Raw genomic sequence first — 24931 nt, 5'->3', positions numbered from 1 at the left:
CAGCTGTCAGGAGTAATTTCCATCTGTCCATGTGTGGCACAAAATTAGAAAGCAGTCTTTCCATCGTGCAAGTCTGCCCTATATTTCCCCCAACCAAGTTATTCAGTCCACAAGTTACCAATTTTGTCCTCTTCCCTCCTTTCTGCCAACAAAATACACGTAAAAAAGAACTGCTTGTAGGCTGTGAAAGCTACTTGCAAGTCATGATCGAAAGCTGAGCTTCTTGGTCTTTTCACAACTTTCTTGCCAAACTCTTTGGTTTCAATGGATCTCAGTTCTCTGTGAGAGAAGGAACCTATTAAAAGCCACACGGAGACATTAGCTATCAAGGGCAGAAAAGCCTTCGCTACGGTCAGCTGCAGGTTTTGTTAACCCCTCCAAGGTGCGACCGCGGTCATTACCTCGACACGGTAGATCAGATGTGTATGCTGTTTTGTGGCCCCGGTGTAAGACAGCCCTTTGTAGGTCATAAATCATCATGGGTAGTCACACAGACAGCCTTGCTGGCCCTGTCATTGTTATTAGGTCTAGAAAGATAGTTGCTGACCTTTACCGAGTACTATTTCTGTTGACTGCTAAAAACCTTCTTAGCAAAGTTGCATGTTCCTCGGTTGTGTGGGCTAGGCTCTTTAACTGCCTGTGAGCTTTCTGAATCTTAGGAATCTTCAAGGATCTCTCAAATGAGGGCCTAGTTTATTCTGCATATACTCTAAGAAAGGTAAGCTTCAGGTCCTGACTATTGGTACTAAATACTACCAGTTATTCCCATTAACACAGCTTCTAATTTTGCACACAACAGAAAAGTGAGCTCCCATGTAGAAGAGGCATACTGCTGTTGCCTGACACTGTTGGTGCGGGCAGCCCAGTGCTGGTTTACGCCATAAAGAGCTCATTAGGGTTATAGTAGCAGGGTGAGAACCTGGCATTGTATATTCCACAGCTTCAGGATAACACTTGTTAAATGCCTCCTATTCTGCCATGTATCTCAACGCTTCTGGTTATTGCTTGCAAAGTTATTTTGCAGCAAACTTCCAACCTGTACCAAGCAGTATGGGATACAGGTAAGGAAAATTGCCACAATTGTGCCAATTACGGAAGGAAACGCCACCTTTCTAAACCTGTCAGAGAATGGTGGCAGAGGGTTCTGGAGGGATTTGATGCTGACGTTCATGGGAAAGTTTTAAACCAGAAGCTCATGAAAGGTCCCCGTATTTTCTATGATTTGAGGGTGAAGTATGAGGAAGTTGTATTGGTTTATGTCTTTCAGGGAAGTCCTAAATATTTCTTTGCTAACAGACATAGCTTAGGGTGCTGAGAGATGCAGTTGGCTAGGTGCATTGCCCAGCTTCCTCCTTGCCCGGCTATCGGAACACTCAGTGAAGCAGCAGAGAGGCAAAGCTTAAGCCTGGTGCTAGAAAGCCAGATGGGAACTGTATGAAGCTGAGTCCTCATTCAGTGGTTTAACCACTGGTGCTGTAGACTAGTGAGTTACAGCACTCAGGAAATGCCTCTGTTTCTGTCCCATCTGTAAAGACAGGAAAAAAAGTCTTAGCTTTCTTAAGGAACTTAGAGATGCCTCCTGCTTGTAATAAGTATCACATCAAAGAAATTGGTTATGAGCTTGGTTCCATATTAACAGAGTTGAAGCTCAACTGTTGAACCCACTGCTGCTCTCCACATTTCTGTGTTCATTGCTCTGATAATGAATAACAGTTGGGATAAAATACTTTCGATGAAGCAAATACAAATGTTTTTTTCTGCCTCTTTTTGTAAACGTTGTTGTAAGCCTACATATAGATCACCTTCTTTTGTTGCTCATTTTTTTGGCACGTAAGGGAGGAAAAAATCCAGTACTTGGTATGGGCACTCTTCAAAATCAAGACAAAGGCCTGCATTCTGATTTTTAGGGAGATAAGAGTAAATATCAAGTAACTGTATGGATTGAAAGGATAATTTCACATTAATGATAATCTTATAGCTGAGATTGGCATTTGCCTTGTTAACTTTTAAATTACCGGCATAGCTTATGCATATTTACCTCAATTAGTAGCTTCAGATCATTCCTTCCATTAAGCTTAATGCGAGGTCTGGGTTCTATCTGCAGTAGAAGTTTTTCCCAGCCCTTTAGGAACCGTACGGGGATCATTACGTGTCTGCCCTTGGCAAATGTCTGACCATTGTCAATTGCTATGTACAGTCAGCGATGCAATGAATGTTAACTGTGTTACCTGTATCACATGGGCCGAAATGCCACAGCAGCAGCCAAGGGCTAAAGTTCTCCTGCTGAAGGAAGGAAGCTGACTGCTCTCCGTTTGGCACATTATCAGTTTTGTACGGTTTGTGATGGACTGTAAGTGTGTTTTAACACTCGGATCTCCCTCCTAAAAGGAGGCATAATGGAGCCCACTTGCTGGAACAAGAAAGAGTGGGACAGATTGTAGCAAGCTGGGAAGAATAACAAGTGGGAAAAACAGACCATCAGGAAAAAGTGAATCCCTCAGGAAAAGGGACAAACGGACATACGGTCAGGCCTCTTATCCAAACTGTGGGAATTTTACATGGTACACGGGAATGTGTTGGAGGATTTAGGAAGGGTGCTTGAGGAGCTCATCAACTAGCATTATCAGACAGTAAAGCCGTTACCACGCCCTAGCCTGATAAATGTCAAATAGCCCTGATGAATTCCATAACACAATGCAAAGCGAATAGTGGGGTACCTAGCAGAAGATTACACGGCAGGAATGAACAGCAGCCTGCTACTGGTCTTTTGACATTCCAGAATATCTCCAGGTGCTCGCTAAAGGTGTTTTTTAGAATGAGGACTGTAGTTAGGACTGATTCAGGGACATTTTAGCTGGAGTTTTGTATGTCTTTTGGCAACTCCACAGGGAAACACCCCAGCCATACAAGCATGCAGCAGTACCCCAGCTGGACAATGCCAGGGTGCTGTTGCCTTCCTGTAGCGTTGGGCAATCCTACTCCTTTTAAATGTAAACCCCAAAGGTGAATTAATACAATAGTAGGTTTTGGTCCTCCTAATAAAGATTTGTTCATGAGACACTCTCGCGCTCTCTTAGCCTGAATCACTCTCACAGTGTACCAGATCCCCTAAGTTTCTCAGTTGCTTCTCCTTTTTGCCCACCTCTGCCCAGGTCTCAGAATTTTAAGTGTATCACCTCTTACCAGATGGGTGAGCTGAGTGCTGTGCAAAATAATAAACCACACTGTAAGATGCTGTGCTTGGTGGAGCAAGTGCTAAGGAGGAGATGCGAATAAGGAGCTGGTTTGGGTGAAGTGACTTTTTTTCCGCTTGTTTGTAGTAGAGCGCTTGGAAACAGGTGCTGACAAAAAATGTCATATTGCCGAGGCCTTCCCCTTGGCTGGCAGTCTTGTGTATGCTGGAGCTAGCCCAGAGTATCAGGTTGCTTTATGCCATGAAAAGCTAGAACTCTGATCTGGAAAGAATTGGAACAGCCTGTGGAACGCTGTCAGACACGATCGGATAGTGATGGCTAAGAGAGGATGACCAGGTCTCAGATACCCGAGATCAGTATTGAGAAAACAAAGTTTGCAGCCATGGCAGCGACTGTTGTCTTTTAAATGTTACCCTTCACAGGGCTTGGCATCCTTAGGTGTAACGGAGACTGTTAGTCCTTCTTGTGGTGAGTGAACAGGGCCAAGGAGCTGAATACCTTGCACAAATCAGGGAATGGCTTCTCCTATTGCTGTCTTTGGGTGTATGTGATTGCACATACATCTGCAGACACGTGCCTCGTGTGCACGCTCTGTTACCTTCTGCCACTGTGATGTCAATGTTACGATAATTCCTGGTACGAGCGTAAAAGACACAAAAGTTGCCTGTCAGTTACAAGAACCAACTTATAGACTGTTTGCTTCTTGTTGTTCTCTTTAGCTGTTTTCAATGAGCTTTGCAAATTAGAACTAATGACTGAGATAGTTACTAAGAATATAACTCATGTTTTATATTTAGAAGGTTTATCCTTCCTCAGTTGCTAAGAAATTTTAGTTTCGCATGCAGTCAGGCTGTGAAACTTCTTCTGAGCAGTGATTGTACCCATGCACTCAGCTGATCCCATTTCAGAATGGGCTTATGATATTTAAACTATACAAAGTTTTTCTATACCTAAGACACATCTTTAAGTCCTTGTGTGTAAGTTCCAGTGGAATGCTTTGCTTTTAGATTAGTACATTTCAGTAGACTGTGTTTTCTCAAGGTCTGAAATGAGTACGCTTAACACAAGTCTAGAAAGAACTTACCAGGTGAGGGCTTCCCAGCTTGTGCTTTGGCTTCTGAATGTACATGAGTACTCCTACCTATGTTAAATGTGCATATGTCTTTGTATGGAGAAATGTAGGGAAGCAAACAGAGTTTTTTTAATGAAATGACATGTTGCTGCTGTTCTAGGACAGTTTGTTGTTGTTTTTTTTCTAGCACTCCAGGTGGATTCTAAAAACTGGTAATCCCAAGTGTTTAGCGATCTATTGAAATACCATGAACAGAAATGCTCCTATTGATCTTGGTCTTTGAGTTGTGGCTCAGACCTGAGAAGAGATCCTTAACTGCCTGTTCTTCAAAAGAAATCTTATTTTCCAATGGAGTTTTACTGAAGGAGAAAAACCATCAGGTATTGAGACAGAGAGCCTAGTGTGATTTGGGCATCAAAATATTCTAAATCTCCCAGTTTAGCTCTAAGGATCTGAGTGTCATCTTTCTGTCTTTGAATCGCTGGCGTTGCTTTACCTGTGCTGTTTACATCCAATAACTGTTTTGAGAGGCTTCTGGAGAGTCACGTATTCCCATGCTCCGTCCACCTGGAAGAGCTGAAAAGAAGATGATTGCAACGGGAACAGAAAAGTGGGAGTGGTTTTAGACTGTGAAGTATAAAGCTAATTCCTTGTTTCTCACAGGACGGACAGAGATGGAAATTATACTTGACTTTTTTGGTGAGATTAGAAAGTGCGTGAACCATTGGTTTCCTAACCTGTACTGTAAATTGTTCTAAATGCATAAATGAGAGGCAGTTTTAAAAATAGTGGGCGTTTGTGATTACTCTGTGGTTGCTGAGTCTGTAAACAGCAAAACAATTTGATTTGCTTGAGTCTAACTTGGACCTAGCTGAGAATAGGTTGGACATTTTCTCTCAGAACACCTTTTGTCAGAAAGCTGAATTTTTTCTACTAGATAATCATTTTGTGAAGTGTAAGTTTTCTTTAGTAATTGAAAATATTGTAAAATGAAAATATTTACTATCCAGGGAAGAGTATTTTCCAAAATTACACTATTAGTGCCATTTGCTAGTGACTATGAGCTGTCAGCTTCAATAACCACACACATATGTATTATTTTTAGGTAAGGTTGCATATGCTAAGAAATTGCCTGTGAGCTAATGGAATTCTGTTTTTATTGCTTTAGGGTTTTACACATACTGACTGGGGAAGAACTCCAACTTTCCCTGTATATTCCAGGTTTACAGGCTTAGCTACTTGCTGCTGCAAGAGGGCTACTATTGACAACTGTTAAATGGTACCAAAGAAGTTGCAGCTACTTGATGTAGAGGGCTGACATATATAGGCTACCTGATAATGCAAATTTCCTTAAAATATTCTCCGACTGCCTTTTTCTGTGAGGCTTTTTTTGTCTTGTGCTGCAGTAAAGAATATGCCTGAAAGCATTCTGCATCGTGGCTCTGGCTAGTCTGACAGAAATGTCTCTTCCTGCATGCAGACAGATTTGATCTGCCGGACGATCAGGCAGCCCAATACAAATGCCCATGGAATTGCAGCCGACTATGGGAAACGTTTAAATGTGAACATGCTGGTTTGAGTTTCTACCCATGAAAGCGCAGAAACTTGGCGGTTTGTCTAAAGGTATATATGCATGCATTTCTGTCTCTAATGCCCTTAAAGACCGTTCTCTTTTAACCTTTGCCCCCATGTTCCCACGAAAGAGACAATCTGTGCGTACTTTCACATTGTCCATCGTCAAAGCAATTCGAGAGTCGTGGTAACGACTACCCCTCCTCCCCTCGTTCTGTCTCTCTCCCTGTTCCTTCCCGACCCACTTCTTCCTTCACCCACACCGGCTCTGGCGCCCGCTTCGTGCCGTCTCGCCCCCGCGGCCGCGCCCGGCCCTCTCGGGCCCCTAAAGTCCTTGGGCAGCTGTGAACGAGCCTGTGGCTCCGCCCATTCTCCCTGCTTGTTCCACCGTTGCCTCCCAAAATTCCATCTCCCCCCTCTGAAGGAGTGTACGCTGAGCGGGGCCGACCGGCAGCCGCAGCACCCGCGCTGATTCTCTGCGGCGGCTGCACCGGGCTCGGCTCGCGCCAAGCCGAGCTCCTGCGCCCCAGAAGAACGGGCCGTGCCCGGCGGCGCCGGGGGCCGGATTAGGGGCCGTCAGGAGGCACAGGGAGCTCTCAAAGAGAAGGCAGGCGCGGCGAGCGGGGACGATCAGGCTTCCGCCGCTAGCCTCTCCCGAGCCCCCCCGTCGCTGCCCGCGCAGCCCGCGATCCGCGGACACCATGGCCGGCGAGATCGACGATCTGAACAGCCGGGAGGCGCAGACTGTCTGTGACGGCCTAGGACGCTATGAGACACGTTGCAGGGCCGTCCGGGACATCCATGTGGATATCCAGCTGTTCAAACAGGGAATAGGCCGGCAGGTGGAGGAGGTGCTGCGCCTCGCCAGCCCCCTGGCACATGCGGTCTCTGAGCTGCAGCGAGAACCTGCCCTGCGGGTACAACTGGAGCGCCTGTCTCGGCAGTGGAGGCCCTGGGCCGGTCGGGGGCTGCCGCAGGACTGGGTGAACGAGGAGGCCGTGGGGCCCGGCTCGCCGGGCAAGGTTCGGCCGGGCACATTCTCCAGTCATGCCAAGTGGCGGTCGCTGGCCGGAGCCAAGTAAGCGACCTGGGAGACAGCAGGAGGGAGGGCCAAGGGCATGCACGAACCGATGTTTCACGGCTGTTGCCAGACTGCGTTGGCACGGAGTAGTGTTTTAAGGACACGGGGTTCCTCTTCTCTGCGGTGCTGTCAGTGGTAGCTAAACTTGCAAAAACATAGTCAGTCTTTCCTACTAGTGATAAACTTCCTGCATTTGAACAGAGCATTGTAACGTGGTGCATAGAACCCCCACTTAGTGGAAAGCTCATCTAGTACTGAGATGCTTTATGTAATCCTTTTTCTGTGTCTATCTCTGTGAGAAGAGTTGAAAACTGCTGTGCATCCTTGACGCCAGAGAGGACTACCAGACAGTAGCTTGATTTGGTCACATAAATGGGTACCGGGACTTGGCTTTCACACTGACAGCATGTTTCGTGTCCTCTTGGTTTCATGTCTTGAGGAGGTTTTAAGACTGTTGAAGCTTAAAAAACTGGCTTGTTGGTCTATCCAGCTTGGGGTTAAAAATAAAAGCTTGGAAACGAAATTCACTAGGATTGGTGAGAATGAGCAGCGTCTGTATTGCATTCCAGCCCTCTTTATTCCTACTGCCCTGTGAATGGGGCACTAGGCTTCCTACCTCGGCTAATAAAAAGGTAGAGGTGCTGTTTGATACATTGTAGCAACTGCCACCTTTCCCCCCCTGTGATAAAGGTAAACAGCATCCATACAATTCACAGACCCGTTTCCTGTCTGTTCTGTGAGCTATCCACGCTTGTGTTGCAAGGAATAGGAGTAAGCTGGCTGATACGGAAGGGACAAGGGATTGTTGTCCCTCATTCCATTTCACCTGCACCATCACCACCGTCTACACTGTGGTGTGTACTTCACGGTCTATGAAGTCTTGCATCAATGTTATGGTGATATTCAGCTTTAGATATCTGTGTCCGCATTAAGGCACAGCATAAGCTTTTGTTTGGATGAGAACCTTCCTGCTTTGCTTCGAGGGTTCAGGGAAGATCAGTTAAGTGCTGATTGATCTTCAGTGCCCTCCCAACAATTTAGGTTGCAGAAATTCTCAAGTTAGCAGAGCCGACCGAAAGGGAATTTCAGTTCTGAGAATTATGGGGGTACAGCTACGCTCTCTGCACCAAGTTTGTGCAGTGAAAATGTGAATTTGTGGATCAGATTCTGATGTGGCTGCACACAAATGGCAAACAGCAAGCTTTGGTTGCTGTGCCGATCACCCAGATTCGCTGTAATGAACACTGTTCCTTCAGTTGACTCCAATTTCTGGTTATATGACTGAAGCATTTCAAACGGAATACCATAAATGGTGCTGTGTATTTTTTCAGAAACACAAGTATCTATGATAAAACTGGTGACACTTCTACTCTTAGTAAATACTTCTATAGTGTGAGATATGAGAAGCAAATAATACTGACCTGGAACAGTAGCAAATGAAAACGAGCTCTTTTGCTCCTGAAAAGATTTATTGGTTGATTCCTTTTTACTGTGTGGTCGATGCAGCATTAATTGGATACCAGAGATTCTGAGAATCTTTGGTGTCTGGACCATTATTTTCTAATAGTGCTAGATTATTTTTCATGGTCATTTGTTGGAGGAAGAAGTGAATCCAGGGAGTTCCAAGCATAGTTCACAAGTAAGGACACAAATCTCCATTTAATTTTAATCTGGGCAATTTTTGCTATGATGTCCTTGAAAGCTGTTATACAGCCGTCTAAGTGCTGGTTTAGGTGGAATTTTAAATGACCATTAGCCATTCTGATTCAGAGGCGAGTCTTTCTGTTGTTTTGGTACCAGCCTTCAACTCAGCTCTCTTAACCAGACCGGAATCTTGAGAGCTGCTTCCGCAAAGGTGGGAAATAGGGGATATTTGAAGAGTTAGTTTCGAAGATCTGGATCCTGGAGCCATACCTGAGCTACTGAGCATTTACAAAGGATGAGTTTTGATCTTTATTTTGTTGATCTGATTTTACATTTTGGCAGGAGCTTTATAAGTTATAATATTTTCATAGTTTTTGTGATTGAGTGTGATACCTTTGTTAAGAGGGAGGACTAAAAGTACTTTGAAGGTGTTCTGTTTTATGACTGTCAGAAATGTTTCTGTGTAAATTGGACAGACAGCTGCAGAGAGTCTGCCTCATGCCTCAGTAGTCAAAGCCTCAGAGAGATAGCCGCCATGACCACCTATGAAGGTCTAAGCAAGTATTACCCATTGGCTCCCTGGTGACCTGATGGCACCCAGTAGTTAGTCAGCCTGTGAGTAACTGCACAAAATGTGACTTGGTTGTACATAATGACCTACGTATTTCCAGCAAAGATAGGCTTAGAGAGCTGATGTTGTTCATCAGCCGAGAAGGCTTCAGGGCGACCTCGTTGCGGCCTTTGAGTACTTTAGGGGCTTACAAAACGGAGGGTGAGCGACTTGGTTTTGTAGGGGCAGACAGCAACAGGAGAAGGGGTAATGGTTTTAAACTGAAAGAGGGCGGGTTTAGATCAGATGTTAGGAAGAAACTGTTCATTCAGAGTGTGGTGAAGCACAGGTTGCCCAGGGAAGTTGTGGATGCCGCATCCCTTGTCAGTGTTTGGGGCCAGGTTGAATGGGCTCCTGGCAACCTGATTTAATGCGTGAATCCCTGCACACGGCAAGGGGTTGAAACAAGGTGATCTTTACTATCCCTTCTGACCCAAACTGTTCTGTGGTTTTATGATGACGAGGAGATTACATCATCTGGCAATCACCTGGCATTACATACTCTATTTCTAAGCTATCTCAACTCCTGTGTATGATAAAGGATGTCTGTTGGTTTAACTTCTTATACTCCCTGCAAGTATCCTTTTGGAATGGTGACATTTCAAGGTTGCCTTGATCCTTATCTAGGTTATTTTTGTGTGTTGTTGTTTGTTTGTTTTAATTCACTGTGACACAGTCACAGGCACCTGCTGGAGCTGCTGAGGGAGAATCGTTCCTTGCTATCCACTTATATCCAGGCTTACTTCAAAAAAGATTCTATTCTTCTTTAGTGCAATAGCTTTTCTAGTGTTTTTAAAGGTGTTCAAGGCTTTTTCTTTCAAGTTCCAGCATGAGTTACAGACAGAGAATACTTGTATTGTTTGATGGACAATGGCTTTCTACTAGTAGAATTAAAGGTAAATGTGGTGCACTTCTTGCTGGTGTCTAGCAGGCTTGTTTGCATTTCCTTAAAATTTCATCATTCCCAGTATCTGATGTATCAATGATCTCTAAGGGACAGGGTGTGGGATCTTGCGTTTGTGGCAGTCAGTGGCAATATTACTGTTCATCAAAGTGAAGCATCAATTTCACCTGTCATATGTAAGAAGTGGATGCACTTCTAGATAAACAGCATTTCTAGAGCCAGTGCTTTTTATTGTGACCCTTGGGTAGCTGGTGGTTTTATGAAAGACACTGAATGACTGAAATCTCTCATTTGAGGGAGAGTAATATCATTTGTGTCTGTCATTCTTCTGGAAATTGTACTTGTTGCAGACAAAATCTTGAAGACATAACAGACATGCACCTTAGAGGTTCAGCGAGGAATTAACAATGATATTTCTTTTGTTTCTAATCTTGTGATCTGGTGCTTACTTTATCTGAATGCATTGAGTTTTCGCCACTAGCTTGCAATAATTGCAGCTTCTGGTTATGGATCTCCAAAGTGTAATTTCTTTGCAGCAAACAAGCAATTCCAGCCTTACAACTATGGAAAGTATTATCACCATCCATTACATGAGACCTCTGAGGTACGCAGAGGTTAGTTCTATAAGCAGGCTTGGATAAGGCATCCAAAATATTAGTGTTAACTTCCTTTTCTTCAACTTCACCAGTTCCTCATCATGTTGTTGTCACGTACAAATGAGTACTTCTTATTATGAAGTACAGATATATGTAGTTATCGTTCTGCTATTTATAATCAATGTGACCACCACTGATAGAGTAGTGTTGCTAAACATATGGGTTTGTCAGAATCTTGGCATCTCCAAAGTGGATTTTGAAAGTGACACCACTAAATGCACATCAGAATCTGATCCCAGCATTCTGTCAGCACGTGGGCCTTCTTGCCCATCCTCCAGCCTGGTATCAGTTTCTCCTTTGGCACTGTTAACCAAACCATAGCAGTCGGGTTTGCATGAAATCGGGTAATGCTAATGCAGCACTTGTCATTGCATTAGAAAGCCGGTTCAGTGTGTAGAATGCTACATGACCTTTGCAATGATGATGTCATTTGACGATTTTACTCACCCACACCCCCAGCTTATAAAAGCAGATTGATATTTACAGCCAGCACAGGCATTCTTCACATTCAGGTCATAATGGCTAAACAGTTCTAACCGCATATCATGTACATTCTAGGGAGCTGCATTAGCTATGCTTTACATTTCAGTTGTGGATATGGACAATAATTGTTGACTGGGATCTCAATTGCACTAAACACAGCAATAAAATTCTGAAGCCCTGATTCTGTGTGGTTTCTATAATTAGTATTTGTTGCAATTCTCTCAATCCTGGCAGCTAGTGATAACTGAATATATTCATGCACAGTACTGTTTTCTTGATAAATATGAAAGTTTCAGAATAGTTGGGGGTTTTTTAGAATTTAAAACTTCTGGAACCATGCAATCAATGAGACTTTTTTGTGAACTGTGTGTGTGGGGAATTTCTCTCTACTACTTGTAGCTGCTGCTTCTTGGAAACTTAACTGCAGTAATCATGTATCCGTGAGGCAGTTTCTTCTTCCTTTAGTTACGCAGCCAAAAATCACATAGTTTCTCATGGTTTAACGTGCTGCTTCACCCCCTCCCCCCCCAAAAAACCCCAGCCCAGCCAGGCAAAGACCCAATCAACAAACAAAATCCAAAAAACCAAACCACGACCTCCCACTAACCATGAAAAAAATTCCTGGCTAATTTTTCTGGAGTTACATTGACAGACATTATGAGGAAAATTTATGTTTTTCCCAGAAAGAAGCTATCTTTACAGAAGTTACAGATTATAATATATTAATAGGATTGGATTTACTTTGTAATGCTTGTACAATATATTTTTTAATGAAATTTCTTTCTGCAGCAAATAGAAAAAAAAGGCACAGCATACCATGCAATCTCAATCAATTTCTCCACTGTTACACGAAGTTTTCTGTTTATCCCCATCACAGTGGATGGTGATACCTTTATCTTACAAAAGATAACACCTCCTAGGTGCTTGGGGTCTGTTAAGGAAAAGTGTGTGAAGATTGATTTAAGTTATGCATTGCCAATGTTTCGTTTGCAGGGTTGGCTCCTGGGATTAAGCAAGTATTCCTTTCTTATTTGGAGGTCACTTGCATGAGGAAAGCCTGTTCTTGGCAGGCGTTTCTGGATATTCTTCTCACTTTTGCTGCCATTTGAAATTTAGTTGTCATGTCTGTTGTCTGTTCTGACAGAGCGTAGACCTGGATGACCGCCAGAAACCTGAGTTTAGAAGAGTTTTTAGTTCTTCCATCATTGAAAATGGGCATCGATCTTCATCATCAGGTAGGAACAGAGCATCAAATGAATTATCACTGCTTGTAAAATACATGGTCTTGTCAGTCATAGAGCTGGTCGCACATTTGGGAAGGGTTGGAATCTGCTATAGTTTCAGGATGGATATTGTCCTGCGGCACCAACATTTTATTTCATAATTTGGAGTTTAACGTTAAAGCTTTGGCTTTACGGTAAAGCATGTACTATGGTGTTTCATAATTAGAGGCTATTACTGCTGCATTAACTTGAGACGTAAGTGATATAACGCCTACTATGCTGGGTGCCATTGTAGGCTTGCATCCAAAATGTCTTGCGAGTCACCCGTCAGCTTCCATCATCCTTCAGTGGAGGAAGGACTTACCGTCTTCACTTTAGAGAAAGTCATACGGTGTTTCATAAAACCACGAAAGAACAAAAATGGTGCTTCCTTAACCAGGGCGAGACTGAGAGTGAGGGATGTGCAGAGGAAGAGAAGCTCGCCGATGCAAATGGTAGTATATTAAAGATCTAAAGACGTTGTTCCTGCTGAGATTCATCTAGGGTAACTGTGATGGCCACTAGGATCACTTGTGCCAGGGTTGTTTCTGCTACATAAATGGTACAATGTTTCACAGGGGATTAAGTCCAATGACTTGTAAAATAAAGTTTTGCAGGGACATTGCTTTGTAACTTTTGTTACAAATCTGCAAACGAATTCACTGCCTCCCTTCCATTTTTTATTCAGGCCAGGCAAAAGTCACCCATGAACGGACCTGTTTTCAGATGTCAGACTCTTCTTCTGCTGAAGCCCATGCCCCTGCAGTCGCCTTACAGATGCCCCACCTTCCTGTTACTGCAGTTAACCAGGACATCTGAGAAGTTTTCAGGAGAGAACATTCGGCCAACAGGAACAACTAATACATCCTCTTGCCTGCTGGGACAGGGCAAGAACACAAATACATGGGAGTAAAATCTTCCAGCCAGCCAGGTAAAAGCGAGAAAAAAACTTGCTGAAGCTGCATCCTGCTTTCCTTTCTTCAACTGGCTGCTATGAATATATATGGTCCTGTGTAACTATGAAACCTTGCTTTTTTGGCTAAATATCACACTGTGGGGCACTCCAGTTTGGAATACTGTGGGTCCTTCCTAGCTGGAGCTTTCAGCTGTAATGCCACATCTGCAGACAGTTTTTGTGCCTAGTGTAGTTGTTTTTAGTGAAGCAGATATTGCAGCAGTTACTGAATTCAGTAAGTTACTGAATCTCTTAATTACGCCCAGCTCTTTTAATAAAATTTGTAGACATTTTTAGTGCTTTGAGACTGGAGGCCCTGTGAGAAGCTAGGCAGATATTTGGCTAGCAGGTTCAAATAGTCATTTGGAGGAAGGCATGACTGACAGCAGTCTGGCACATATACACACGTCAGTGATTGCATATTCTTAGTTAAATTGAAACTAGTTTGGAAAAAAAAAGCCACATTGAGCCATTCATCCTTGGCTGTGACACTTACAAATTGGACTTTATATGGGTCAGAAATTATAGCAAGATACCAGATGGGATTGCTAGCAAGAGATGGGGATTATTTGCAGATGATTTTTTCAGTTTTTATCTTACTGAAGCTGAGAATGTAGCAAACACTTCCTTTGTCTTTTTTTGTGCTGATACAGTAAGGACTGGAATTCAGTTACAATGAGAACAGTGGATTCATCTGCCACTGGAGCTGAATGTTCCTATCTGCGTGCCTTTATGCAACAAAATGGAGAGTGATTCCATGCTCTTTGGGGGTTCAGATCTGAGCATGTATTTTGATTTGTAGGTACACACAGTAATACTAATATTGCTAACAAGTCTGTATATAGACTCATAGAATCATGAAGACTTGTTCTACTCCATCAGATTCTCAGTCAGTTCAAAGTGAGGGGTACTTACTGTTATTTGCGCAGTGATGTACGTATGTGCTGTTAGCAATCTCTGCAGTGGAAACCATAGGTGCCAGAAAAGTGTGCCAGGCAGACAGCTTGAGAAGTGAAGATCTCAGCTATTAAGTGAGAACTGTGGCTGTACACAGTAATGGCAGTCGGAAAGTGGTGTGCAACCCATGTATATTGAAGTAATTACTTTTGAGCAAGGTAGAAGTAACGGTCTCCTTTGCAATACGAATGTGGCAAAGGATAAAATGCTTTAAGGATTTCTGATTCAGTTGGAACATGAATTGAGCTCTGTCCAAAAGTACTTTCTGATTGCTGTCAACCAGTCATTACTGTCTGCGCAATGTACTGGCATTCCACGTGGTCCCCAAGTGTACCTTATTTAGCAAATACATAGCCCTTTCAGAATAAGGATTACCACTCCTCCTCAATCTGAAAACATCTGAGATTGGCATAGATATCTGGCAATTGTCAGTGGTCACAAATTTGTCACGCCTGTATGCTGGCATCTACCAGTGTGTTTTACATGAGAAGTGTAGTTGATCTGAATCACTTCCAAGAAAGGGGAGAATTCACAGAATTTCAAAGAGTCATTAGACAGTGATCAGATTGTAATTGCCTAAGATGGCCAGTCCTTTCTGTACAGAAAGAACATTCAAGAAATCAGTTGCTGGGTTTGCAGCAAGTTTTGGCTTTAGGATATTAAACTTGGATGAGACTGCTCCACTCCTTTTGCAGTTATAGGGCATAGCTGGAGTCCAGAGCTGAACCCTAGAGGCAAAGCACAAAAGAAGAACCTCAGGGGTGGAGGGAGGAAGCTGCAAAGTTGATTTTAGCTGCATTTGCAACTTTGAGTCTGTTTTACTTTACAACTATAATGTCTTCCTAGTAGAAATTAGGGTTAACCCTAAACTCCCCATGGCTTATCTGCTCGAATGACTTTTGTGAGCACCACTTATTCCATTAACTGATATGTCTGTGGCAGTGTACCCTCCTCTGAGGTATGCACAAGGGCCTGAGGTGGTCTGACCTTCTGAATGCAGTTTTATCAAAGACATCCTCTCAGAGTCCGTTCTGGTAGCTTACACTATCCTCGCTGCAGTGCAACAATTGTACAGAGGAATCTAACAGCTGGGGGAAAATCCTTCCCCAGCTTTTAGCTCATATGGAAGTTGGGGGCCTGTAGCTTACAGTGTGGTGGACTAAAAATCAGTGCGTGTCTATCCACCACAAAGCAATGAGCAAAGTTTCTGTGCTAATGCATCTTTTCTGTTTTATAGAGAGAGATGCTACTTCTGTCACCATGTCTGTCTCAACTGTGAATTATGGGCTGCGTAGTGGAGCCAAAACGGAGAAAGGGTATGCACTTTTCGTGACATTTTGTTAGACCATTGTGGTCAATATAGGGTCTCAAGGGATGGCTGTTCTGCTGACTTGGAGAACAGGTGAGTCCCAGATGCTGTATTTTAAGCATGTGAATGTATAATTGTATATTAATCAACTTGCCCCATAATCTCTTACATTAGCGTAGGTGGTTCATTTAATGAATGCACTATGTCCATCAACATGTAAATGGGCATAGTCCTCTTAACCGCACTTCTACTTTAGGGCAATAAGCAATCAATGACTACGGAATAATCACACTATCTGTACTAAAACCATCCCTAGTGATTACTGTACGTAGTATTGTTTCATTCAAACACAGCAGTGCTTATATACATACCCTGAATGTTCTCAGGTTGAAATGTGCCAGGTTACTTACTGATTGTGGATGGAAATCAGCAACCTGCTGTAAATATCAAGCCATATGTCTAGTTTGAGGACCCATTCATTCCTCCTATACCCCTGCATGACTAGCTCTTTTGTTCCTCTGATTCCTATATCAGGGCCATATCCTGGCTCATCCTCACACCTTTCTTTTCACGGGACATCTAGTAGGCTGTACATTGACAATCACATCTGTGATTACAGCTTTGGATAGGCCTTAGCACACTTGGCTGTTTTTGCGGGGAGACTTCTTTAGGCTGTCCCACCAGTCCATCGAAGAACAAATGAGTCACTGGTGCTATATTTTAAGGCCATTAAAGGCTGTGAGCTTTCCTTTGGGCTAAGTGAAACAGAGATGAGAAAGGACAAAAATTTACAGAGCAGTTTCAAGCAGACGTAACTGTGGATTTCCACATTGTTTTAGTCTTAATTACTAAGACTTTCAGTGCCTGATAATGGTGGATTTTTGTTATGAGGAGGAGGTACTTTGAAAACAGTTTTAAAAATACTCATCTGTGTTGAAATTAGTACTTTGGGCTTATTGTTGGAACCAGCATATGATTGCCATCAAATATCCTTAGTTTAGCTAGCCTAGAGTTTAATTTGTAGATAACTGCCTTGCTGAGGACTACTATACATTCTTTATTAACTCAGAGTTGCAGTTGCTTAGTAGAGGATTACATGGTATCACAATTACTCCTGGTTTATCCAGACATCCTCTGCATGCAAAATATCCATCAAGAAAAGAAATGGGAGAGAAGAAAGTTTAAATCTCAAGTTAGGCTTGTATTTGCCTTGAAAACAATCCCGAATTAGGCATTACATTTCTTCCAAGGTAGTTTCCAACATCAGCACTTCAGTATTTGAGTCATGATACACTGAGCACCCCTAGAGAACTCTGGTGTCATACCTGACCTCCATCTGTACCAGAAATTAACGCGTGACACTGATGTCATTGTTCTTTGCCTGTTTCCCATATCTATGATAGGGAATATTTTTCCAAATGCAATGTTTAGCTTCCCTTCATTTAATGCTGAGAAGTGCTATATGGCCCAAATGAGCACAATTAGAAACATAACCCTATATTTCTCAATCAAATTAACAGCTTGCAGTCTGTAAAGCAATGCTGACAGAGGCTCAGAATTCTGTGCACTGTAAGTAAAAAGTTTCAAAAGTACTTCCTGACTTATTCTTCAAGTTTCATTTTTAAAATGTCATAGCCTCCATGAACCCTGAAGCTGGAAGCCAAAGGGATTTAGTGCTCCTGTGTGGCCACAACTTTTTTTTGGTCGTCTTTTTTCCTTGAAGGTTTTTAATTGTTGCTCTGCTCAGGCCTACCAAGTGCTTGTGACTTATCAAGCTGTGTCTTATTTGTAACAGTACCTTAGGGGCTTCTACACTTCAGTGCTGTTGTGTGTCAGTAAGAATTTCACTTATCTTAAAATTGCTTTTGACTCATCAGGTCCCCTTGAAATGCATCTTTTGGAAGGTTTAAAGACAACAGTTGAACTTTTATGCTTGTCAAGGTGACAAGTGGTGCTTCTCACTGCAGAGAGTTACTTTTTTGTTTAGCACATAATTTTCACATTGTTTCTCCAGTGCCATTGACGGTTACTGTGATGTGACCCCCAGCTCTCACTCCCCTTCTCCTACCGTGCATCGCCAAGTTGAAAGGAGGAGAGAATTGGTGCGGTCTCAGACGCTCCCGCGGACTATAGGAACGGAGGCCAGGAAAGCGCTTTTTGAGAAACTTTGAACGTGATGATGGAAAGTACGTCACACTCCTTGTCTCCAGAACGTTTGTTAACTGGAAACTATTTTGTCTGGGCAAAGTTGCATAGATGTTCCTGACAAGTAGGTTTAAGTTTTTCTAGAATTTAATTTAATCTGGCCTCTGTTTATTTTCCAGAGGAAAAGGAGAATCCAGAGCTAAGCTGAAGAGGTCGCTGAGTTTTGGCGTTGCCAGTGCTAGCAGCATCAAGCAAATTCTGTTAGACTGGTGTCGCTCAAAAACCATAGGATACAAGGTGAAGAATGGCTAGTGCTCTCATCTTTCTCTTTTTTTTAGGAGAATTTGCCAAATTCCATGCTCAAAAAGGTGAATGTAAAATATGCTAGAGAATGAGTTAACTTCCTCAAGGTCATCAATTTCTGTGTGGGTAACACAAACATGGTTTGCATAGGTAGCACTTCAAGAGAGGTCCATGATTGCATGAATGACATTCTGTATGTCTGTTAAAGCAATGCATTTTTCTGAAAGCCTGCCCTTCTGTGCTTATGGATATAGATTCCAGTATACAATCAGATATTTCTTTTTCTTGGTTTGCGGGCTGTAGTTTTTGCATTCGTACTATACATGACAAGTTCTGAATACACAGAGACTATGGCCATTTTGCTACATGCAGACCAAAGCACTCTCTTAGTATTTTTCAAATGAGTTTGTGGTAAATGGTTGGGTTTTAATCACACTGTGAGTAAATTTCTATGAGGAAGCATCAGTGTAACTAAAAGAATGCAACAGTTGATTTTATTCATTTTACCTGGCCTTAAACTGCAATTGTCAAAGAAATGTGATTTTTTTTTTCCTCAGGGATTTTTTCGTGTGTAGTATGTTTTTCAACATTACTAAATGTGCATAATTATTGCTAAACTGTATATTATAGTATAAAACAACCAGAACTAATTAAGTTTATGGTTAACTGCTTACCCAAAAGCTGGGGCTTGAATCCCATATGATGGGAAACCAGCATGAGATAAGAGCACAAATGCGTTTCTTTTCGACTGTGGCATTTGAATTGCCTAAGAATTGACTAAGAATTTGTTTTAAGAATCAGGTTGTGCAGGAGGTATGATTTTTTTTCTATATTTCATACCCATCTCTGTGTAAACAGATACTGAATTGGGCAAAGCAAGCAAGCATGACATTGCCCAAGCAAGCATTTATTCACAAAATGAACTGTTCTCAATTTCAAATCCTACATAGGGTGATTATGGTTATATATAAGCAGTGTCCTCAGTTTCTACAGATACTTAGCTGGTGCATTGGTGGTGTTTGACGTTCACAGTATTTTCTAAGGGCTTTGGGTCATGGACCCTGACTATGTGTCTGCTCTGCATCTGGCTATTCAGGCAAAAAGCTTTTATTGCTGAGTGTGCTGTTTTTCCCAGAATGTCAACAGTGAAATAGATATACAAAGATGGGAAGGAAAAATAAAGCCTATGCTCTTGCTGGTGGGAAAAAGAGTAGAAAACTGCACTGAACAAAAGCAGCTGCTCTTACTTGTTCCTCTGTGCTGCATTAACACATGTATTTTTTTCATCATGACAGCACATTGATCTCCAGAACTTCTCCTCAAGCTGGAATGATGGGATGGCATTCTGTGCTCTTGTGCATTCTTTCTTTCCTGAAGCTTTTGATTATAATAAGCTTGACCCAGCTAATCGCAAGCAGAACTTTGAGCTGGCCTTCACAACAGCTGAGTGAGTACATTAGCTCTTTGTGAAGTACTTCCAGTTCAAGTCTAATGCACCTGAGCAGCAGTGAAGAGTTTAATTATTATTCTTTTTGACTCTGTATTGATGCCTTGAGAAGCTATCTAGAACAGAGGCTAGACAGTGTTAAAGTAGTGAAGTACGTGCTTATTAAAAGGCCTTCAAAGGATACGCCTTGGGCAGTACGAGAGCCTGGCCGAGGCTACACCCAAGATGGACGATGGATTACACGTTTTCACACTTTGTAAGTTTTGGTCCATTTACATATTTGGGTTAATTGTCCAATGACAGCTTCAGGTTATGAAGTCCCATCCTCCCAGTTTGCTCTTTGCAATTTGGTGTTTTTTATACTTCTTGGGCCTGAAGCTGCAATGGTGTTCTTGGTTCTTGGGCTGGAAAAGGATTGGTTTGTCTAACTAAACTGTGAGGAGAACTGCTAACACTTTATGGGAATTTCAGAGTTATGTACCCATGCACTACAGAATCTGGATAATATGAAAGTTAAAACTTAAGGCATCAGTATTACTAGCTCGTATGTATTGCATGTATCATTCCAAAAAAGATAATAAAGCTCTGCAGAGAGAATGAATAGAACATGTGGGAGACTTCACCCCTTACTGCATAATTTTTGCTTGAAAAAGAATGAAGGTTGAATTCAGTGCAAGCAGAGATCAAGGCTGAGAACTTCTCAGTATCTCAACCAGGTTGAAACTTAAAACAGGCAGAGCTAATATCCTCAGTCACACTATCCAGATTCTTTTTTTATGCAGAATTGCAGGCAATTAAACACTAACTTGTTTGTTAAAGTAATTATGAATGTGAACTTGCCAGTCAGAAATGGTAACTTTGAGCTGCTATTAACATGATGCTTATGGTAAGACATTTCCATGTGGTATGCAGCTCGGATTGGTACACTTTTTCCAAATAATAAGTGGTAGGAATACATGGCTAATGCGGTACTGTAAAGAACTGGATTTGCCGGTGGCCATTCAGAAAAAGCCTTTCAAATTTCTCCACATAATGTTGTTTCTCCTCATTGCAGCCTCTAGCAAAGGAATTTATTTGGGAATTACAAGTATTTTTACAAATACATATGTATGTATATATAAAAAAAAATTTTGCTTGCTCGTGAGTTGAAGGAGATTGTGATACTTTTAGGTGATTGATCTCTAAGAAACTACCTACAACTCTCAAAGAAAAGATGCAGTGTTCTTCTACCTCAGTTCTCGTAAACAGTAAGTTTAGGGGAGAAGAAAAGGCACCACAAACACAACACTAAGAAACGTTAGTTAAGAGGTATCTACAGAAATTACTGTTCATAGCTATGATTGCCTTTAAGCTGATTTATTCAAGTGCCAGTAAGTAAAGGCTATCTTCTCAGCTATTGCTGATCGCCCCAGTGCTAGCTGTGCTGAAAAAATTGATTCCTGCCCTTGTGATTTTTCATCTTAAGCCTCTGCAGATCTGTAGATCTGTTCCTTTCTGCTGGTTCAGATCATGCACATCTTGAAGATATGTGGGTGGTGGAGAACAAACAATTCACAGCCACATGGGACTTCATCAGCACATCTCATCTCTTCCTGAGTTTTTCCATTCTTTTGAAACTCCCTATATATTAACCAAAACCTGACACATGGGCAGAGTAGTGCGAGATTGGGCTACATGCTACAGATATAAGGAATGTGAATGATAGTGAAAAAACCACCCCTCCAGGGCTATAGATCACATCCCAGTATAAAGCAAGAGAGAGAAAGAACAGGAATGTTCTATGGTCATAATAATAACAATGTCCATCCTCACCCTGCTCAATTCATTGTGAAATGAAATGATGCTGGTAAACCCTGGGATTTCTTAAATGTTTCAATGATGCTCAAAACAGAGCATCAAATGAGTCTTGAAAGCAGTTACATGACTCTTGATTTGCTGTACCTGTTTTATTGTTAATACAGGAAAATGGCTCACTGTGACCGTCTGATAGAAGTGGAAGATATGTTGGTGATGGGTCACAAACCAGACCCCATGTGCGTCTTCACCTATGTCCAGTCTCTGTACAGTCACCTACGACATTTTGAATAAAACTATCAACACCTCTCCAGCCAGAAGGGTCAAGTACAGCATGCTAATGGGAAGAGTGACATTTTGCAAATGGAATACAGTATTATTTCTTGCTTTTTACTGTCCCTTTGCTTACATTAAGCTGTGTGGCTGGCTGACTGAAGTATTGCCGAGCAGTGCCCTGAAGTGTTGTTCACATCACCATGTCAGTAATACAGAAATAGGTTTGAAAAAGACAAAAAAGACATTGGCCAAGGCAAATGCTGTAATTTTGGTGCTAGTAGTAGATTGGATTTTTATGACTTTTATGTTTAAAGATCACAGGAAGCAAATTTGTCTCTATCAGACTGGGGACAATATTATTGCAGTGATTCTGCTATGAAGGTGTTCCATCTTAAAATGTATGTAAAGCTTCAGAAGATAGTGTCTTTAGTCTCACTTCTCTGTAGAGCACAGTACAAAAGAAAAAGCAGATGGACAAGGAAAATTCTGTTTAGCAAATAATAACCTAGAGTACTCAACCACTAGGGCAATAATGCCTCTCCTCCAACTCTACCCCTCCAAGTGGGTTGTGTGCTTGAGATTGTGGGCACTGAGATTGTGTGCTTGAATGGTCTAGGATTGCAGGAAAGGTAGGAGCTAGCAAGGTACAAAGTCCTTTGGAAAGTTGTAATAGAAACAAGCCTGTAGTGTGCTTTTACCTGGACTCGGGGAGAGCAGCTTTTCATTGTGGACAGGAGTGAACTCTTTAGAACTTGTTAGTACAGATGCTGATTTTGAGGTAGATGAACAATGGACAAAAAATAAATGGAAGATGTGGGAGTTTTGAAATAGTTTCGAAAGCTTTGCACTAGTTTTAGTTTTCAGTTAAATTAGCATTAAAACCACAGTAGAGTTAGATTATTCCAGATTTACTGGAATAAAGAAGCCGTCTAAAATTATTTTTCCCGAAGAACAGGGTCATAGAAAGTAAAAGCCACAAGTCCTCTGATCATGCTAGAGAATGTTTTTTAACCTGCCCTTGTGCTTTTGTAGATATTTAGAAAGATTAATTTGGTTCTGGATTGATGCTCACTTATAATAAAATATGTCAAGCATTCTTCAGATTTACTGCATCTCTTTAGAATGATGTGACAGATAACCGAGCAAAACCAAAAGATTTTTGTTCCAGTCATGATTGTGTGATCTGAATTTCAGTTAAAGTACATAAGTTCAATTGCATTTGAAATATGATTTTAGTTCAGTCTAGTCAAGTTTACTTAAGAAACCGCTTTGTTAGCATGTAAGTGCCATTGCCTTCAGTTTTTCACTTTGTCTTGAATGGCTATAATTCTGAGGAGTAAGTGTGCGCCTGTAGCTCTACCAAATGTGTCATAAGGACAAACGTACTTCTGTTTTGGAGGAGTTTGGATTAAGCGTGATGAGAAATCTGTCCAAAACTGGCACACACAACACACCTGTTTACATTCTTACAGTACAACTGCCACAAGAGGGGCAATAATGACATAATCCATCGCATTCCTTTGCAGTCCAAGGTCATGGATGGTTTTACTGTGTGATATGAGTGCTGAAGACACAGGTAAGTGCTTGGCCAATTTAGGCCTAATAGCACATAATTATATAAAGGAAATTTTAGACTGTAAAATTATTGCCAATTCACCTGGGTGAATCTACATCCTTTCTTCATTTTAGCTTGTTTTTGCAGCTACCCACAATGTCTTAGTACAGGTTTTCTAAAGCATTCCTGCTTCAGAGAGGTGGTGGTAAAGGTACCTGGGACTTAGCAGCCACCTGTTTGCAGGGAAGTGGAAGACTATAACCTGAGTTGATCTATTGATGGTTTGTGTGTAAGAGTTAGGAAGAGAGTGCTATGGCATACTTTTAGAAAAACTTACAGCTTTGTGTATTAAGAGGTCTGCTCTATATGAGTAACATCATCTATTTGATTGTATGATTAAATTGGAATTAAAGTATACAATGTAAGCCCCAATTGATTTTTCAGTATTTTTATTTAAAAAAATAAATGCAGAGCATGTGTGTATATATGACAGTGTGTTTAGCATGAATGATAAAAGAATAATCTATTTAGTTGGCATAGTATAGATTTTACACAAATGGATTGTTTCTTAGCTTTTCTAATGTTTCCGTATTATATCTAACAGCATATCTATGGTTTATTGACAACTTGATCCTACTTTTAAAAGCTAAATTGATTTGTTCTGTGCAATATTTTCAAGATAATGTCAGCAGAGACATCATCTACTTTTTAAGACTATGCTTCCCACAGCAGGCAAGTCCTTCCCTTTTAAAGTGTAATAACTGGATGAATGTCTTTCATCACTTCTCCCTTGGTGTGATATTTCTAATAAAGTGTTTAATCTAAACATATGCTCAAACCCATGCAAGCTCTTTTTTTATCTATTTTAAATATACGTAATTATGTATAAAGCTATCCCAAAGGTTCAACCTGGTACCATTAATTTAAACCCCTCCTGGCTTACAGTGGTAGTGTTAAACTCTTCAAAACAGAAGATAAGATTGCTTTGTGTTAGATGGATTTAAAAGCCATTTTTGGCTATGCTAAAATATATCTATGTATACAAAAAGCTCGGAGGAGTTAACAGAACCACAGAATATTCCGAGCTGGAAGGGACCCACAAGGATCACCACATCCAACTCTTCAGTGAACGGCCCATATGGGGATCAAACACATAACCTTGGTGCAGTTATAGCATCATGCTTGAAATTACTGAGCTAATACTTTGGGCTGGATGGGATTGATCACTGTGGTGGTGATCTAGTCCAATACCCCCTTGCAATAAGCAGGGGCATCCAACCCAAACCATTCAATGATTCTATGATTTCAGCTTTATCAGATTGCTCAGAGCGAAGCCCAAAGCTGACCTGGAATTTTTCTCTGGGCCACCTGTGCTAGTATTTTCCACGCTCATTGTAAAAAATTTCTTCCTTATATCTAGTCTAAATCAACCTTTTTAGTTTTAAACTGTTAATGCTTGTCCTATTGCTACAGGCCCTACTGAAAAGTTTGTCCCCATGTTTCTTAGAAGCCTCTTTTAAGTACTGAAAGGCTGCAGGAAGCTCTCCCCTGAACTTTCTGCAGGCTGAACAGCTCCAGCCCTCTCAGCTTTTCTTCATAGATTATTTTGGACACTAGTCGAACACCAGAGTTCAGACCTATTACATTAGTCTGCTTTGCAATTCCAGCAACGTGGAAAGAAAGCAGTTTATGATGCTGCAGTATTAGCTCAA

The 24931-nt window shown here is 41.7% G+C and overlaps 1 protein-coding gene across 1 annotated transcript; it reads left to right on the top strand.

The window, feature by feature from the left end:
- Window positions 1-6474: 6474 nt before the first annotated feature.
- LOC136370279 (smoothelin-like protein 2) lies at window positions 6475-23649 on the top strand. The gene is given in 13 exon segments (XM_066333654.1): window positions 6475-6891; window positions 6894-6916; window positions 12361-12451; window positions 13167-13282; window positions 13284-13377; window positions 13380-13415; window positions 14092-14138; window positions 15630-15706; window positions 17714-17867; window positions 17869-17885; window positions 18024-18141; window positions 19443-19594; window positions 21556-23649. Coding segments are annotated over 13 exon segments (1404 nt in total). The 5' UTR covers window positions 6475-6539; the 3' UTR covers window positions 21683-23649.
- Window positions 23650-24931: the final 1282 nt, after the last annotated feature.

This window comes from Sylvia atricapilla, chromosome 20 (assembly GCF_009819655.1).
Source record: "Sylvia atricapilla isolate bSylAtr1 chromosome 20, bSylAtr1.pri, whole genome shotgun sequence".
NCBI classification, from domain to species: domain Eukaryota; kingdom Metazoa; phylum Chordata; class Aves; order Passeriformes; family Sylviidae; genus Sylvia; species Sylvia atricapilla.
The sequence above is the reverse complement of the archived record's forward strand: the minus strand, read 5'-3'. Positions and strand labels throughout refer to the sequence as shown.